The sequence below is a fragment of the Chiloscyllium punctatum genome, chromosome 38, assembly GCF_047496795.1.
Source record: "Chiloscyllium punctatum isolate Juve2018m chromosome 38, sChiPun1.3, whole genome shotgun sequence".
In the NCBI taxonomy this organism is placed as follows: Eukaryota; Metazoa; Chordata; class Chondrichthyes; order Orectolobiformes; family Hemiscylliidae; genus Chiloscyllium; species Chiloscyllium punctatum.
The window spans coordinates 35,028,797-35,046,088 of NC_092776.1; the positions used below are offsets into that span (position 1 = coordinate 35,028,797).

The 17,292-nt window shown below is 40.9% G+C and overlaps 1 protein-coding gene across 4 annotated transcripts in view; it reads left to right on the plus strand.

Moving 5' to 3' along the window:
• The first annotated feature begins 2,894 nt into the window (after positions 1 to 2,894).
• The window catches only part of mki67 (marker of proliferation Ki-67), a 46,787-nt gene continuing 32,389 nt past the window's right edge, over positions 2,895 to 17,292 (plus strand). Inside the window, exons 1-5 of one of the 4 annotated variants that reach the window (XM_072557595.1) lie at positions 2,895 to 2,974; positions 12,126 to 12,237; positions 12,331 to 12,412; positions 12,505 to 12,620; positions 14,538 to 14,622. In XM_072557595.1, coding sequence (XP_072413696.1) covers positions 12,146 to 12,237; positions 12,331 to 12,412; positions 12,505 to 12,620; positions 14,538 to 14,622 — 375 coding nt within the window. In that variant the 5' untranslated portion in view covers positions 2,895 to 2,974; positions 12,126 to 12,145. Of the gene's footprint in view, positions 3,087 to 3,138; positions 3,325 to 12,125; positions 12,238 to 12,330; positions 12,413 to 12,504; positions 12,621 to 14,537; positions 14,623 to 17,292 lie in introns of those variants that run through there. The other 3 variants (XM_072557596.1, XM_072557597.1, XM_072557598.1) reach the window with 3 other exon arrangements.

Here is a 17,292-nt window from a genome sequence, read left to right on the forward strand (position 1 = left end):
CCACCAATTTCTCAAATGTTGGCCAGCTGGCAATGCCCATGTCCTATGAGTGAATGACAAAAAAAAGCACTACATTCCTGCTCCTTTCAGTCCTAAAGATTTCATTGGGACCTTGAATTGTTAACTCTATTCCTCTGTCTACAGATGCTGGCAGACCTGATGAGTTTTTCCAGCACTGTTTTTAATATTTTGCTTTTATTGTAAATTTATGGTATATCTTATGCAGAAAATAATTTCTTAATCTTTATGAAGACTGAATTCTACCACTTGATAAAAAGTGTATCTTGTGTTTTGTGTGCATGATCTCCTTTTCTTTTTTTTTTCAGATAAAAAGCCTGCTACAGCTCGGAGTCAGAATGGACGCCTCATTTGAAATGTGGATTTCCAGCATTTACAACAGTTGCTTTCAGAAGCACAACCTTTCACTTCTCAGTCGGAAAGGGTGGATCACTGAAGAAGACCTAAACCCAAACATAAACTAAACATAGTACATAGGCAAGACCAAGCAGAGGCTACGGCAATGGATGGATGAACACTGCACAACAATCAACAGACAGGTGTGTTCCCTCTCAGTCGAAGAACACTTCAGCAGTCCAAGACATTTAAGCTTGGACCTTCAGGTGACTATCCTCCAAGGCAGACTTTGGGACAGGCAACAACACAAAGTGGCCGAGCAGAGGCTGATAGCCAAGTTCTCTACTCAGGTGGATGGCTTCAACCGGGACCTTGGGTTCATGTCACACCTACTGCACTACACACACACACACACACACACAGACTCCTACAGACCCATACACTCACACAGACTCTCTCTGATACACAAGCTCTCTGATATGTTCACACCCACCTTCTCACAGATGTATATCCCTTTATATTCATGATTTGGAGATGCCGGTGTTGGACTGGGGCGTACAAAGTTAAAAATCACACAACACCAGGTTACAGTCCAACAGAGCGTCGCTCCGAAAACTAGTGTGCTTCCAATTGAACCTGTTGGACTATAACCTGGTGCTGTGTGATTTTTACCTTTATATTCACACTCACACACAGTCACACTCTCTCACACTCCCCCCCCCCCCCAACGCACGCATACACACATATAGGTTTGTGGGGTGAATTTGTACTTGCAGAATTACATTTTATTTTGCTCTAAAACTGCACAATTCCATGTAAGATTCTGCATATCCCTTTTTTAGATTAGAATCAGCCTGAACACTATTGCACAGGCAGCCTCACACAGGGCCCCTTAAATGCATTATCTAGGCCGAAAGAGGTAAAAACAATGACTGCAGATGCTGGAAACCAGATTCTGGATTAGTGGTGCTGGAAGAACACAGCAGTTCAGGCAGCATCCAAGGAGCTTCGAAATCGACGTTTCGGGCAAAAGCCCTTCATCAGGAATAAAGGCAGTGAGCCTGAAGCGTGGAGAGATAAGCTAGAGGAGGGTGGGGGTGGTGAGAAAGTAGCATAGAGTACAATGGGTGAGTGGGGGAGGGGATGAAGGCGATAGGTCAGGGAAGAGAGGGTGGAAAAGGACATAGGCAGGAAGGACAAGTCTGGACAAGTCATGGGGACAGTGCTGAGCTGGAAGTTTAGAACTAGGGTGAGGTGGGGAAGGGGAACTGCCATCCTGGCACTTTCCCCTGCCACCGCAGGAACTGTAAAACCTGCGCCCACACCTCCTCCCTCACCTCTTTCCAAGGCCCTAAAGGAGCCTTCCACATCCATCAAAGTTTTACTTGCATATCCACTAATATCATTTATTGTATCCGTTGCTCCCGATGCAGTCTCCTCTACACTGGGGAGACTGGGTGCCTCCTAGCAGAGCGCTTTAGGGAACATCTCCGGGACACCCGCACCAATCAACCACAGCGCCCTGTGGCCCAACATTTCAACTCCCCCTCCCACTCTGCCGAGGACATGGAAGTCCTGGGCCTCCTTCACCGCCGTTCCCTCACCACCAGACGCCTGGAGGAAGAACGCCTCATCTTCCGCCTCGGAACACTTCAACCCCAGGGCATCAATGTGGATTTCAACAGTTTCCTCATTTCCCCTTCCCCCACCTCACCCTAGTTCTAAACTTCCAGCTCAGCACTGTCCCCATGTCTTGTCCGGACTTGTCCTACCTGCCTATCTCCTTTTCCATCTATCCACTCCACCCTCTCCTCCCTGACCTATCACCTTCATCCCCTCCCCCACTCACCCATTGTATTCTATGCTACTTTCTCCCCACCCCCACCCTCCTCCATCTTATCTCTCCACGCTCCACTAATCCAGAACCCATTGTTTAAAGTTCACTTGAGAGTGTAACTTTAAAAAAGTTCTGGGCTTTACATATTGATGAACTGAAACCAACATTGTCATTCTAAAAGATGAGAGACTTAACAAATAATCCTTTTTTTTAAATATATAATTTCAGTAACATCACACTGTAAACTTTTACTATAAAATTATGTGTCTTACAATCTTATACTCCATAACGACCAGCTGAATGAACTGAGCTCCAAAAGCTAATGTTTCCAAATAAACTTGTTGGACTTTAATTTGGTGTTTTGTATGATTTTTATTTTTGTACACCCCAGTCCAACACTGGCAACTCCAAATCAAACCCAAACATCTTTGGGATGGATAACAATTCGAAGGATTGCCGAATATTGAGTGTTCCCTCGACTTGTACAGTACTGACGCGGTGTTGTGTTATCTCGACGTCAAACAGTTGACCTACGACAAACGCCATGAGCAGAACCGCGCATGCGCGGTAACGGACAGCTGGCAACCATATCGCGACTGCGCAGGCACAGCAACGGCGGCAGCCAGAGGCAAACAGCGGGCGGATCCGACCAGGCAGAGAAGTGATTGGTTCGCGTGACGGCGACGCGCGGATCAGCCAATCGGTTCGTTTGGCGCCGGAATTCAAACTTTTTTTGACTGAGAGGAAACGCGCGCGCGAGCGCGGTCGTCGGGGGAAAGAAAGGTCGAAGCTTTTAAAAACGTTTTAAAGGAATGGGAGTGTGCGCGGGCGCGTGTGTTTATTGAGTCGGAGTGGTGGATGGAGAAGGAGATAGTGATATGATCAACGTGTAAAGGTTAGGCTTGTTTGGGGGGGGGGGGCAGGACTGGGAAAGGCAAAGGGGTGGTTGAAGGTGTTTGCGATCAGGGTGCGGCCGGTTCGAGCGGGCTCTTTGACGGTTGGGACGCGAAGAGGGACGGCGGAAAGTGCTCGGGAGAAGGAGAGCACAGCGTCGGCTGCACCCCGCGATCGGCCAGAGCCCGGGAGAGGAGGTACGGCGGGAGGAGGTGGGAAACTAATATAAACGCGGCTAGGTGAGTGGTCGCCAACGGCACCGAATGTTCCTGAGAACTCTCGCAAGGACCGAGCATTGCGGGGAAAGATGTGCAGCAAGACGCTTTGTTTATGGGGATCGTTGTCTCTTTTGTTTGTGTCTGTAATTTCTCCTGACATGTGGTAGTATTTTTTTAAAAATGTTTGCAGTTGTAATTTTATTTATTTCCTTCTCTGATTGCGATCGGTGCTTAAGCGTCCCCTGTTGTTGTGATTTCTTTTAAAGTTGTGAACGAGGACCTGGTCGCAGTCTTTGGTCTGTAATTTGCTTCGTTTTTCTCTGCTGCCGTGCCCAGGACGTTACAAAGCTTTTAACATTGTCTCTCCCCACAACCTATCCCTTCCCAATGTTACTGGGAATTGAACTTTAAAATGTGGAGCTGTCAACCCTTTCCTAGGACTGTAACATTTTAAGGAGATCCGTCTGGGTCTGAGATGAAGCGGTTTAACGTGTTCAGTTTGAATTCTGGGTAACCGTGTTTGCTTTTTTTAAAAATTTTCAATCTTCCGGTTCGGGGATTTTGAGACGCCAGAACTGTACATGTTGTCTATAATAATATCTGCCTGCCCCGATTGGGATAAGTCTCTGGGGATCACCATCCTATTAGCATCTACACGTGTTCAGTTTTGACTCTTTCTTTTCTCTTCCCCCACCCGGTATTTCCAAATCGAAAATACAAGTTTTATGGCTCTTCACTTTAGAATACCCGATCGGTCTCTGAGTCAACCCGTTCACCTCCAGAAGGAGCTCCTTAACATATTTGTAACTTGGAAGTTGAGAAGAAAGCGGGTGAACGCAGGCAATAATTCTTTCCACAACAAAATACTTTGATATAAGGCTCAAGAAAGGGGCGACTTGTATTTTCAATCCATAAATGTTAGTGTCACAGTAAGGAATAGATTGTATAGAAATGACATACGTACAAACGGTCATCCGAAAAATGCTGACTGTTAGTTCCTCTGTTTTATAAACTTAAGCTGCCGAAACACACAACTATGCCTGTACCTGTGGATTTTGCTATTCTAATACTCGTCCGACTAGCCTCGCACATTGCACACTCTCCAAGCCTGAGCTCTTGGATTTTATTCACCCCGTGTTCAGAATGTGACATTAGTTCTTAATCTCTCCAGAAGCAATTATCATCTCTGACCTTCTCTAGCCACCTAATTCTCCCAAATCAGAATTTCTGGCTTCTTGCATAACAGATTCCCCCCACCCCCGGCGTTTTTGGTGTCAGTGCAACCTTGACCAGTGCAGACTGTTAAGGTTTGGCTTTTTTTTAATATCTTAAACCATTCTGCCATTATTTTTTTCTTAAAACACTCACGAAAGCTACTACTTGGATCCAGCTTCTGGTTATTGACTCTTGGCTGACTATCTTTAGTGATCAGTATTGTTTTTGAAGAGCTTTTGATTTTTTTTGCTGTGTTAAGGATATATGTTTGTGTCCAAATTAATTGGATTAGCATTCTTTACTTTCATGAGCAAAGCAACTCATTCATGATTCTCTGATTCGTATTGTTTTATTATTGTTTTTGCCAATTTACTGTGTTCCCTATGATAGGAAACAAGAATCTGAGCAGATCTGAACTAAATTGTGAGACAGCAAGATGATATGAAAGCAAATTTTAAAGTCTAAAATGCTGAGGTGACAAGTGAACTGACTGAATAAAATTAACCCTAAAGCAATGGACAGAATCTTGTGGTCAACCCAATGGTGAATTTGGCAGGGGTTGGTCATTGAAAGTACGGGAGAATGATAGTGGGACCCTCCCATCTTTGCTGAAATTAAATCTGGTGTCTGTGGCTGGCCCTCCTCTCTCTCCAATGTAAGACCCTTATGTAGGCTAAATGCTTAGCAGGCTAAAAGCCAAGCAGAGTCATGGTTTTATCATGTGAAGAGCATGAAAAGAAAATCCTAAAGTTTTTGTCTTTGTTCTCATAAAGGACTGGGTGGAGTTAATTCCCTTGTTTAATTATACTCTGTGTAATTTTGGGTTTCAGCATTTGTGAGCCATACTCTGTTCTTATTGACATCCCTCTAGTCCCCACCCCAATGATTCACAGCCTGCTATCACTCACCTGTGCCTTATTTCCCCCCCCAATCCAAGGCCTTTGCTAAATGTGATACTGACAGCAGGCACTACCTCACTAGGAGCATCGTTGAGGACCCAAGAGTTGCTGGTCTGCAGCCTTCAGGACTCAATTTTGAGTGTAATAGTTTTAGAGACTGAGTACCTTCTCCCTTGTCCTTAACCCAAACTCCACACATCAGGCCTTGTCATCACACGAGTTGCCATTGCAACCAACCAACCTATTGTCATCTTCTAATTGTCCCCTTCAGCAGCTATTGATTATCCCAGACTGACCATTAACCATTCCTTTGCTCAACTGTTGTCTCTCTCTAGGCTTCATTTCCACCTATTTTTACTACTCCACCCCCACCTCACCCTCATATATACTTTTCCTAGCTACATTCAGTTCTGAAGAAGGGTCATTGGACCTGACACATTGACTCGGCTTTCTCTCCACAGGTGCCACCAGACCTGCTGAGTTTTTCCAGCAATTCTTGTTTTTGCCTATCTGGGTTTTGATATTTCCATCTACAAGATTGTCTGCTGATGGAAAAACGTCTGCCAGTAGCCTGTCATTTGTCTTGGCCAGTAGCCTGTCATTTGTCTTGGTGATGCAAAATGTGCTGGGCTTTCCTGTGAAGAAGCAATGTGGGACTCAGGCTGGCAGTCAAGATTTCCATAACTTCCAAAATATTCCATCCTCCATTTTAAATGCGGTGCTTTGCTGCAAGAATTTTGGCAAAAATGAACTGTTACGAATGTTTTTCATACAAATGTTTTTTCAAAGGGATGCCAATTATCAGAATTGTGTGATATGCGTACTTATGGCAAGTTTTATTTTATTTCATTGCACGTGGGTATTACTGGCAGAAGTAACATTTATTGCCTTTGAGAAAGTAACATAAGCTGTCGTCTTGAATCACGCAGAAAGCTCATTTTTCAATGCTCTTGCAGCTGTAGCATTTATTTAATAAAAAAGTGTTGTATTGAATGTTAATAAAAGGTCTGCACCTGTGGAGAGAGAAACTGTTAATATTTTGAAACCAGTAACCTCTGAACTGAGGTACAAATGCTGAAAGTGAGGGTCATAGAACTAAAAGAAAGGTCTGTGATCGGATAAAGGGCAGAAAGGATTAAAATATACATTTAAAGGACAAAAGGCAAAGGTAGTGGTAAAGTTATAGCAAATGGGGGGAAAAAAGTGTCCAGTGTAAAAGTTAATGAGAGAAGAATCATATGTCTGAAAGCAATGATATTGAAAACAGCACAGATTGTCACTTGTAAAAAAGAAAATCAAAATGAGAGTCAGTCCATAGTTTGAATTCGTTGAATTCAGAGAGCTGTAATGATGGGTACTATTTCACCTTCACTGGAACATTACAGCAAGTAGAGCGCATAGATATGAGCAAATTGATGAATTCAAGTGCCAAACACCCAGAAGCTTGCCATCGTGCTTGTAAACTCAGAAATGATCTTCCGTGAGGTAGTTACCCAGTCTGCAACTTTTCTCCTCAATATGAAGGAGACTACGTTGCGTGTAGTAAACATGATAACTTTAAATTGAAATAAGCTGATTTACCTGCAAGGAATGTCTTAACCTTAAACAGCGAGTAGAGAAGAGATAAAAGGATAGATGTAACACTTGAAATTGTGTGAGAAAAGCATTGGATCAGTGGACTGGAGTTTTGTGGAGGAAATAGTCTGCAGGGATAATGTATGCCTGATGCGGAGAAGTGCTGAGGTAGTGAAAATCACAGAGAATGGTCTTTTTGAATATGATGCTAACTGGATGGAAAGTGAACATGGGGGTGGAAGTTCCTATCCTGATTCCAGGCACGAGGGAAAGGGGTAATAGCAGAAGTTAAATTTGAGAAATGATGGGGGATCCTGTCAATCAAATGACAGGTGCAGGGGAATCCTTGATTGAACAAAAATAGGAGTCTTCAGAAGGACTGTTGTGCAAGGTTGCATCATCAGAACAGATGTGGAGATGGGAAAAGCTTGAAAGAAAGAAATTGAATTCTCACGTGTAGCAATGCATGAGGAAGTTGCTGTCATACTTTGTCAAAGTCTGTCCTAAAAAAATGAAATTACAGGGAAAGGAAGTGCTGACTGGCTAAATGAAGTTAAAAGAAGGGTGGAAATTGAAGCAGGGGTAGGTCATTCAATTCAAATTTAGAACGAGAATTAATTTTTTCCATTCTGGGTAAAAGCAAGAGCATCACAATGTCATCGATATACTAGAGAAGGAATGGTGCCCAATGGAGTTTTAAAGATTTATTTTCTGTATATAAATAATAGTCCAAAAATATATAGACTACATTTGACACATTGATAAATAACAATGCTGCATATGAGCACAATATTGAAAAGTTGACCATGCCATTAACTCTTGACGATTCTTGGTCTGAATGCTGTGTTAATTTCTAATTGCTCAGAGTCTTTAAGGCAGTAATGTACAAAAAGCATAGAGTCAGAGATGTACAGCATGGAATCAGACCCTTCGGTCCAACTTTTCCGTGACAACCAGATATCCCAACCTAATCTCGTCCCACTTGCCAGCACCCAGTCCATATCCCTCAACCATTCCAATCATATACCATTCAGATGTCTTTTAAATATTGCAATTTTACCAGCCTCCACCACTTCCTCTGGCAGCTCATTCCATCTTTGCACCATCCTTTGGGTGAAAACGTTGCTCCTTAGGTCTTTTATATCTTTCCCCTCTCACGCTAAACCTATGCCCTCTCGTTCTGGATTCCCCCACCCTGAGGGAGGAAGTCCTTGCCCATCATGATTTTATAAAGCTCTATAAGGTCACCTCTGATGCTCCAGGGAAAACAGCCCCAGCCTATTCAATCTCTCTGTACCTCAAATCCTCCAACCCTGGCAACACCCTTGTAAATCTTTTCTGAACCTTTTCAAGTTTCACAATATCCTTCTGATAGTAAGGAGACTATAATTGCATGCAATATTCCAAAAATAGCCTAACCAATGTCCTGTACAGCTGCAACATGACCTCCCCACTCCTATACTCAATGCTGTGACCAGTAAAGGAAAGCATACCAAATGCAGCTTTCACTATCCTATCTACCTGCGACTCTAAGGAACTATGAATTCTCATTGCAAGGTCTCTCTGTTCAGCAACACTCTCTAGGACCTTACCATTAAGTGTATTAGTCCTGCTAAGATTTACTTTCCCAAAGTACAGGACCTCCCATTTATCTAAATTAAACTTCATTTGCCAATCCTCAGCCTACTGGATCATCTGATCAAGATACCACTGTAATCTGAGGTAACTTTGCTGTCCTCTACACCTTCAATTTTGTTGTCATCTGCAAACTTAGACTATACCTCTTATGTTCATATCCAAATCATTTATATAAATGATGAAAAGTAGTGGACCCAGCACCGATCCTTGTGGCATTTCACTGGTCACAGGCCTCCAGTCTGAAAAACAGCCCTCCACCATTACCTCCGTCTTCTACGTTTGAGCCAGTTCTGTATCCAAATGGCTCGTTCTCCCTGTATTCCATGAGGTCTAACCTTACTAATCAGTCTCCCATAGTGAACCTTGTTGAGCGCCTCACTGAAGTCCACATAAATCACATCCACCATTCTGTCTATATCAATCCTTTTTGTTATTTTTTCAAAAAAACTCAATCCTGTTCCATGCACAAAGCCATCCTAACCAGTCCTTGCCTTTCCACATTCATGTACATCTTGTCCCTCTGGATTCCCTCAAATAACTTGCCCATCACTGACGTCAGGCTCACCGGTCTGTAGTTCCCTGGCTTGTCCTTACCACCTTTCTTAAATAGTGATACCATATTAGCCAACCTCCAGTCTTCTGGCATCTCACCTGTGACTATCAATGATAAACGATCTCAGCAAGGGATTCAGCAATCACTTCCTCAGCTTCCCACAGAGTTCTGGGGTACACCTGATCAGGTCCTGGGGATTTACCCGCCTTGATGCATTTAAAGGCATCCAACACATCCTCCCCTGTAATATGGACATTTTCCAAGATGTCACCATCTATTTCCCTACATCCTAAATCTTCCATGCCCTTCGCCACAGTATACACTGATGCAAAATACTCGTTTAGTATCTCCCCCATCTCCTGCAGCTCCATTCAAAGGCAGCCTTGCTGATCTTTGAGGGGCCCTATTCTCTCCCTAGTTACCCTTTTATAATTAATGTATTTACAAAAAACCCATTTGATTCTCCTTAACCATATTTGCCAAAGTTATCTCGTGACCCCTTTTTGCCCTCCTGATTTTTCTCTGTTAAGTATACTCCTACTGCCTTTATACTCTTCTAAGGATTCATTTCATCTCCCCTGTCTCGACCTGACATGTGCTTCCTTCTTTTTCTTAACTAAATCCTCAATTTCTCTCGTCATCCAGCATTCCCTACACATACCACCCTTTCATTTTACTCTAACAGGAATATACTGTCTCTGGACTCTCATTGTCTCATTTCTGAAGGCATCCCATTTTCCAGTCACCCCATTACCTGTCAACATCTGCCCCCAATCAGCTTTTAAACGTTCTTACCTAGTACTGTCAAAATTAGCCTTCCTCCAACTTAGAACTTCAATTTTTAGATCTGGCTTATCCTTTTCCATCACTATTTTAATACTAATAGAATTATGGTCACTGGCCCCAAAGTGCTCCCCCACTGACACCTCTGTCACCTGCCCTGCCTTATTTCCCAAGAGTAGGTCCAGCTTTGCAACTTCTCTAGTAGGTGCATCCACATACTTAATCAGAACATTTTCTTGTTCTGATTAAATATGTGGAAGTACCTACTAGAGAACACTTAGCAAATTCTCTCCATCTAAACTCTATGGCAGTCCCAGTCTATGTTTGGGAAATTAAAATCCCCTATCATAACCACTCTATTACTCTTACAGATAACTGAGACCTCCTTACAAATTTGTTTCTCAATTTCCTGCTGACTAGTGGGGGGTCTATAATACAATCCCAACAAGATGATCATCCCTTTCTTATTTCTAAGTTCCACCCAAATAACTTCCCTGGATGTATTTCCGGGAATATTCTCTCTAAGTAGCTGTAATGCTATCCCTTATCAAAAAGTCACTCCCCCTCCTCTCTTGCCTCCCTTTCTATCCTTCCTGTAGCATTTGTATCCTGGAACATAAAGCTGCCAGTCCTGTCCATCCCTGAGTCACATTTCTTTAATTGCTATGATATCCCAGTCCCATGTCCCTAATCATGCTCTTGAATGCATCTGCCTTCCTTGTTTGGCCTCTTGCATGGAGGTAAATGCAGTTTAATTTATCAGTCCTACTTTAGTTTCTGATTTGTCTCTGCCTGCCCTGACTGTTTGACTTACTATTTTTCCCAACTGTACCAGTCTCAGATTGATCTCTTTCTTCACTATCTCCCTGGGCCGCAACCCCCTACCTTACTTGTCTAAATCCTCCCGAGCAGTTCTCGCAAATCTCCCTGCCAGTATATTAGTCCCCTTCCAATTCAGGTGCAATCCATCCTTCTTATATGTTTCTACCCTCAGATGAGATTCCAATGATCCAAAAATGTGAATCCTTCTCCCATATACCAGCCCCTCAGCCACGCGTTCATCTGTTCTATCCTCCTATTCCTACCCTCACTAACTCCTAGCACCGGGTGTAATCCAGATATTATCAGCAGTAACCCTTGCAGACCTCCTCTTTAAATTCTTGCCTAACTTTCTATATTCTCCCTTTTAGAATCTCATCCTTTTCCCTCCTTTGCCGTTGGTTCCAATGTGTACAATGACCTCCTGCTGGTCCCTCTTCCCTTTGAGAACATTCTGTACCCTCTCTGAGACATCCTTGACCCTGGCAGCAGGGAGGCCACGCTCCTTTCTGATTTTTTGCTGCTGGCCACAGAAATATCTGTCTGTACTTCTGACTAGTGTTCCCTAACATAATTGATTGCTTGGAACCCAGTGTACTGCTCTTTACATTAGAGTCTGACTTGAGACCAGAAACCTGGCTGTTTGTGCTGCATTCCCCTAAGAATTCATTACCCCCTCCATTTTCCAAATCTTGTTTGAAGTGGAGATAGCCACAGAAGACTCCTGCACTACCTATCTACCTCTCTTACCTTTCCTGGTGTTAACCCATGTGGCTTTTCTCCCTTCCTATGACTGCTATCCATCACAGCCCCTTCTTGTAAATTCCTCATTGAATCAGTTGGAGCAACAGTTAGAGACATTCATTCTGATAGGGTTCACAACCAATGGTATTTGTTGCAGTTGTAATCCTTAGTGACACGTAAACTCTTCCTAAACTCCTACACTTGATAAGAAGAGCAGATCACTCTGCTGAAGGCCATTTTTGCTTCTTCCAATCTACAGACCCAGAAAATAGTACCGTTTTATTCCTCTGCAAAACACTGTTGCAGGTTAAGTTTTACTTATGGCTTAAGAGATGTATCTCAAAAAACATACAATCAAGAACCCATTCTACTTGCTGTTATAGATTTATAGCAAGGCTATTCTTAAAGCTAAATTCTTATCTGTTTTTGTGCTGTGATGTTTCTCAAACAGATTCTTCGAAGATCAGTTGTCCTAGACGCGCTCTGATATCCAGTGATACAAGAATTGTTTTAAATAGTTTGAGGAAAGTTGTTTAAAATAAGGAGTATTAGAAATTCTCATGGTTAAAAGTTATACCATGTATTTCTGCTTTTAGGTAAGAAATTATCTTAGAAAATGCCACTCTATGGTAAAATCGTAGTCATCAAGCGTACTGGAGCAGATGGATATAATTTTCCTTTGACGTCATCTTCATGCTTGTTTGGAAGGTAAGTCTGCTGTTCTGCTTCAGTTTCCAAATATCACTGTCCTATAAATACAAGTGTTCTTTTTTTAAATCATGTGTTTTGTTATCCCTGTAGGAAAACTGACTGTGATATCCGTATCCAGTTGCCACATGTTTCAAAAGAACATTGTAAGCTTGAAGTAAATGAAAATAATGAGGTAATTTTTAAAAATTACTATTAATTTCACTTTCGAAAATCGTACACTGCAGCTGTTGCCTACCTTTTGAAAACTTTGCATTTTGTTTGCAGGTAATTTTAACTAATTTGAGTGAAGTTAATCGAACACATTTAAATGGCAATGTTGTGCTTCACTCTGAGCGCCTAAAGCATCACGACGTGTTCACGGTTATTGATCGTTCTTTCAGGTAACATGATCCAAATTAACTCACCTTTCAATTAAGCTACTCTAATTTGCAGGTTTGTATTACTAACATGAAGTTGACGCTCCTAAAGTATTAGATTTCTGTATTTCATTACTTTTAATGGATATAGGTGTCATTTGCTAGGCCCTCATTTATTGTCCATTTCTAGATGTCCTTGAAGGTAGTGGTGAACTGCCTTGAGCAACTGCAGTCATTTAATTTGGGTAGCCTCACAATGGCAGGAAGAAGGGAGTTCCAGGGTTTTGTTGCAATGACCCTGATAAACAGTGATATATTTCCAAGTCAGGGTGGTGAGTTGTTTGGAAGGGAACTTGCAGGCGGTGTTCTCATGTAGTTGTTGCCTTGTCCTTCTAGATTGTAGTAGGTTTGGATTTGGAAGGTGCTGTATGAGGAATCTTGGTGATTTCTTCAGGGCATCTTATAGATGATACACATTGTTAATATTGGTATTGGTGGCGGTGCAGGGAATCAATATTTGTGGTGTCAATCAAGTAGGCTGATTTGTCCTGCATGGTGTCCAGTTTCTTGAATATTGTTCAGGTAAGTTGATCACACTCCTGCACGTTGTAGATGGTAATCAGGAATGAGCTACTTGCTGCAGGATTCTTACCCTCTGATCAACTGTTATAGCCATAGTATTTATATGGCTTGTCCAGTTCGATTCATGGTCAATGGTAAACCCTGGTATGTTGACAGTGGGGTATTCAGTGATGGTAATGCCATTGAATATTATGAGATTATGGTTAGATTTTCTCTTGTTGGAAATGGTTGATGTGAGGTACATGATGTTACTTGCCATTTGTCAGCTTTAACCTCAATATTGTCCAGCTCCTGTTGCATTTAGATATGGGTTTTCTGCATTATAATTACAACCAATAATTAAAACTTTAAATGTTGACAGTTAATTCTTATGTTCTGAAGTATTCCTGCTCTAGTATAATAAGGGCACAGTGATAAGTTTAGTCATGTTAATCCCACTCTGCCAGTTACCAGCCAATTCTTCTATCCGTTCTAATTCTAAAATAAATGCTAGTAAGATTTTATAAAAACATGAAGAACAGGGAATATTATTAGAAAATGAGATGTACCCCTCAAGTATAATAAAAGAAAATAAGTCCCAACCTTAAACAGAAATACATATATGATATGTAGCTGTTATTTGATTACCGATGTCATCAGTAGTATGTAAAAATATTTGCATTTTATAAAAATGTTAATTTTTTAATATAAGAAATCATTGTGTTAGCATCCTTTTACCAATTAGATGCTAAATAATTGGAAGGTAAAGGTAACAAGACAAAGTTTCAGAACCTGAGGTCAAGGCACCCTCCAGACTTTCTTCATGAGCTAATCACTTTGACTACCTATGTGGTCTAGTTATTACTCCTCTTTTCAGTGTTTTCTGAAGTTGAAACCACATTATATTGTGTTTTTAATGTACACTTTTAAAGTAGCTCACTCAGCAGTTGAAAGTATTACATTAAAATGGACAATGTTGTGGAAGACTGGTCTGTGTAAAAACTTCAAAACATGTTATTTTTGTCTGCTTTCTGGTCTATTTGTGTTCACAGTTGTCTTTACTAGGTCTTACTAATTTTCTTTTTGTTTTATGAGAGGTTCACTATTTTCAAGGTGCTTTGTAAAGTGCTCATTGATAATCAAAAAATTGATTAACGTAATCTATAAGTGGTTGGTTTTTTTGGCCTTTTATGTATCAACTGGCTGCTTTTAGTGTAAGATCAGAACTTGAACATTCAGGCAAGTATTTGCTACTGCTAATGTAATCTTTTTGGTTATTCATTTGCCATTTCTATAAAAACATGCAGTGGGAGCTGTTTATCATTTGTAATGTGACAAAAGTTGTAACAATGAATCCCCTTTTATTCTTTCTTGATTTAGGTTTGAGTACCCTTTGGATTCAGTGCACAACACTAGCCCAAGAAAAAGACGGAGTTTGTCAAGTCTGAGGAACGAAACTTTACAAGTATGTACCTACATTTTTATTTTGAAGTGAATTTAGATTAAAGTGTACAAAATATCAATCCTTCCAGAGTCTTGCAGATACTGATTTTTCAGATTGCTGTCTTTCGTTCTTTTCAAGTGAACCATTTTGTTTGATCTGACCATTACTGATTTCAGGTGTCTTTAAGGTGGTTTGACTCTTCTTCTCCTCTTTGTTGAGAAGAAGAGACACTTGGGGTTGCATTTGGTCCATGTTTACCCCAGTTTGTACTGGTGAATTTGAGGGGAAAATCTGCTGAGTAATATTAGGATCTGATTAGGGATGAACAGATACCCATCCCTGTTCCATTCCTCCACTGGTCATGGCAAGGTTTGACTTTAGAAAGGGAGGAGACTTGCCAAATTTACTTCAGCAAAGGGAGGAAAGAAGACAAGGATTCAGACATAGCATCCAAGTCCAGGGGAAAAATATAAAAACAGAAGTGCCATTGTGAAAGTACTTTGGACAAGTAACAATTACAATCAGAGAAACTAATTGTTCATATAATGTCCAAATGTTGATCTGCGGTTGAAGTCTTTGCTTGCAAGCTGTTGACTTTAGGGTTTCCTCCTAGGTCAGATGTGCTAGCTGAATTCATTTTTATCTGGCATTAGCAGTGTTATATTCTGGATTCCCCTGTTTTAAGAAATCCTAATGCCAGTTGTTAAAGACATCACCTGAGTAGGTTTGTGGGTATAATAAGCTTATGGATACAAACAGGGTTAGAAATATTTTTCCTAGAGGAAGAACTGGCCCTCTTTCTTTTCTCTGGAACCAATCTCATTGAAATTTGAATGGTATGCTCACTGGACTAACTTTACCACAAGTGACTGTTGCATAGGATTTCTTTGGAACTATTGCAGGCTTCAATGGCTCCAGCTGAGCAGCTTTTTCTTTGCAAATACAACTTTTTTCATTGCAGACTGTGCAAATCAATGGAGACTATGTTCTTTCTACATAGGCCAAGGTATAAGTATATGTTTAGTCAGTGATTATTTTAATATTTTGGTTAATACATTTTCACAACCATATTTATTTAATTGGAGTTAAGGGAGAAAAGCTCCTCCGTACTGGATTGTTGAGATCTAAGACGAACATATCTTGGAATTGATATTGGGCTATAGCAGATTTAACTTTGAAATAGTTTTTGAGTTTATACATATAAGGATGGCTACTTGATTGCTTGGTAAACTGACTAGTGATACAAATGTGAAGCTTCAAAGATGTTGTCTGTTGTGATTTAGCAGTTGTAAGTCCTGTCTGTGGCATTGAACACTAAAGACTATTGAAGTTCATACTTGCAGGCTCAAACTCTGTGGCTTTTGGATTATGAAACTCCTTATCCTCACCTTTCAGTTCTATACTGTTTTTAAATCACTCATGCAGTTTAGGACTTTTCATGTAATTTTGTCTAGATAAATTTCCATTGGTATCTTAGATAATGCATAGAAATTTTTTTTTGATCTTTTAACAAGTAGAATAAATCTGCATCTTCTGTCATTGGTAAGTGGTGATCATATTAGATCTCATGAGATCTTCTTTTAGTTTTAAACCGTGAAGCAAGTTCATTGAAAGATGAACAGGCAAATTAATCAGTAATATAACACTTCATAATAGGCTTTCAAAAGAAAAATCTTGGTTCTATTCTGAATGCTAAATTATTGTCACATTATATTGCATTGTAGCCATAGGATATTTTAATTTCTCGCCACCGCAGGAGCTGAACTGGTCTAATATGCACAATAACACAATGCTCATGATACTGGACCAGCAAGCTTGAGGGCAAAAGATTAAATTCCACTATTTCAAGTTGTGAAATTGACTGAAGTTGGTAATTACAGTTAACACCCAAAAAAAAAAACAATTTCTGAAATGGTGTTAGAAGTCAATTGATTTGCTAATCATTAATGTAACTGGCTGCCCTGCCTAGAACAAGAACAAAGATAGCTGGACCCAGTCACTAATGATGGAACAAATGAAATCAGATGATATTGGTAACATAAATAGCAAGGAAGTTATCAGTAAGCTGCAGGAGGATATTATCAAACTGGTCAGGTATGTTAAAGTCAGTTTTGATACAGCCCAGGGAATCCCACGTGGACTCACCCTGTGAGTCTCTCTTTTGGTTCATCCCGGAATTCGTACTCTTTTGGTTATCTGGAATAAAAAAAACTCTTACAGTTTAGTTTAATTTTAGTCATCCCCTTTACTTACCAGTAGCATCACTGTTACAATATAATACTGATACCTAGAAGCTAGGTTCTAATAACCTAGGAGAGTAGGGTACCGGCTCTTCAAGTGCCCTAGCAGGCTACTCCGATGTACTGATACAAAGTGGCTTCCTTTATACAAAAGTTTACAAAAACATTGCATGTTCTTAATTAGACAGATAACAGTGAAAGACAATAATTTGTAAGGAAGGAAAGTTAATTGACAGGTCTGTGTACGCTTGATTAATTACTCCTACAGGCCCTAAGCCATTCATCAGGTGGGAAAAAATACCCAGCCAAGCTAGGCGCCTGCTAGTGCGATAAATTCCTATCATAGAGGTACCAGTCTGAGCTAATTGGAGAGTTCATAAGGTAACCTTGCACAGCTCATGTATCAGATACAATTGTTTTACAAAATGGGTCCTTAGCAAGGAGGGCAAAC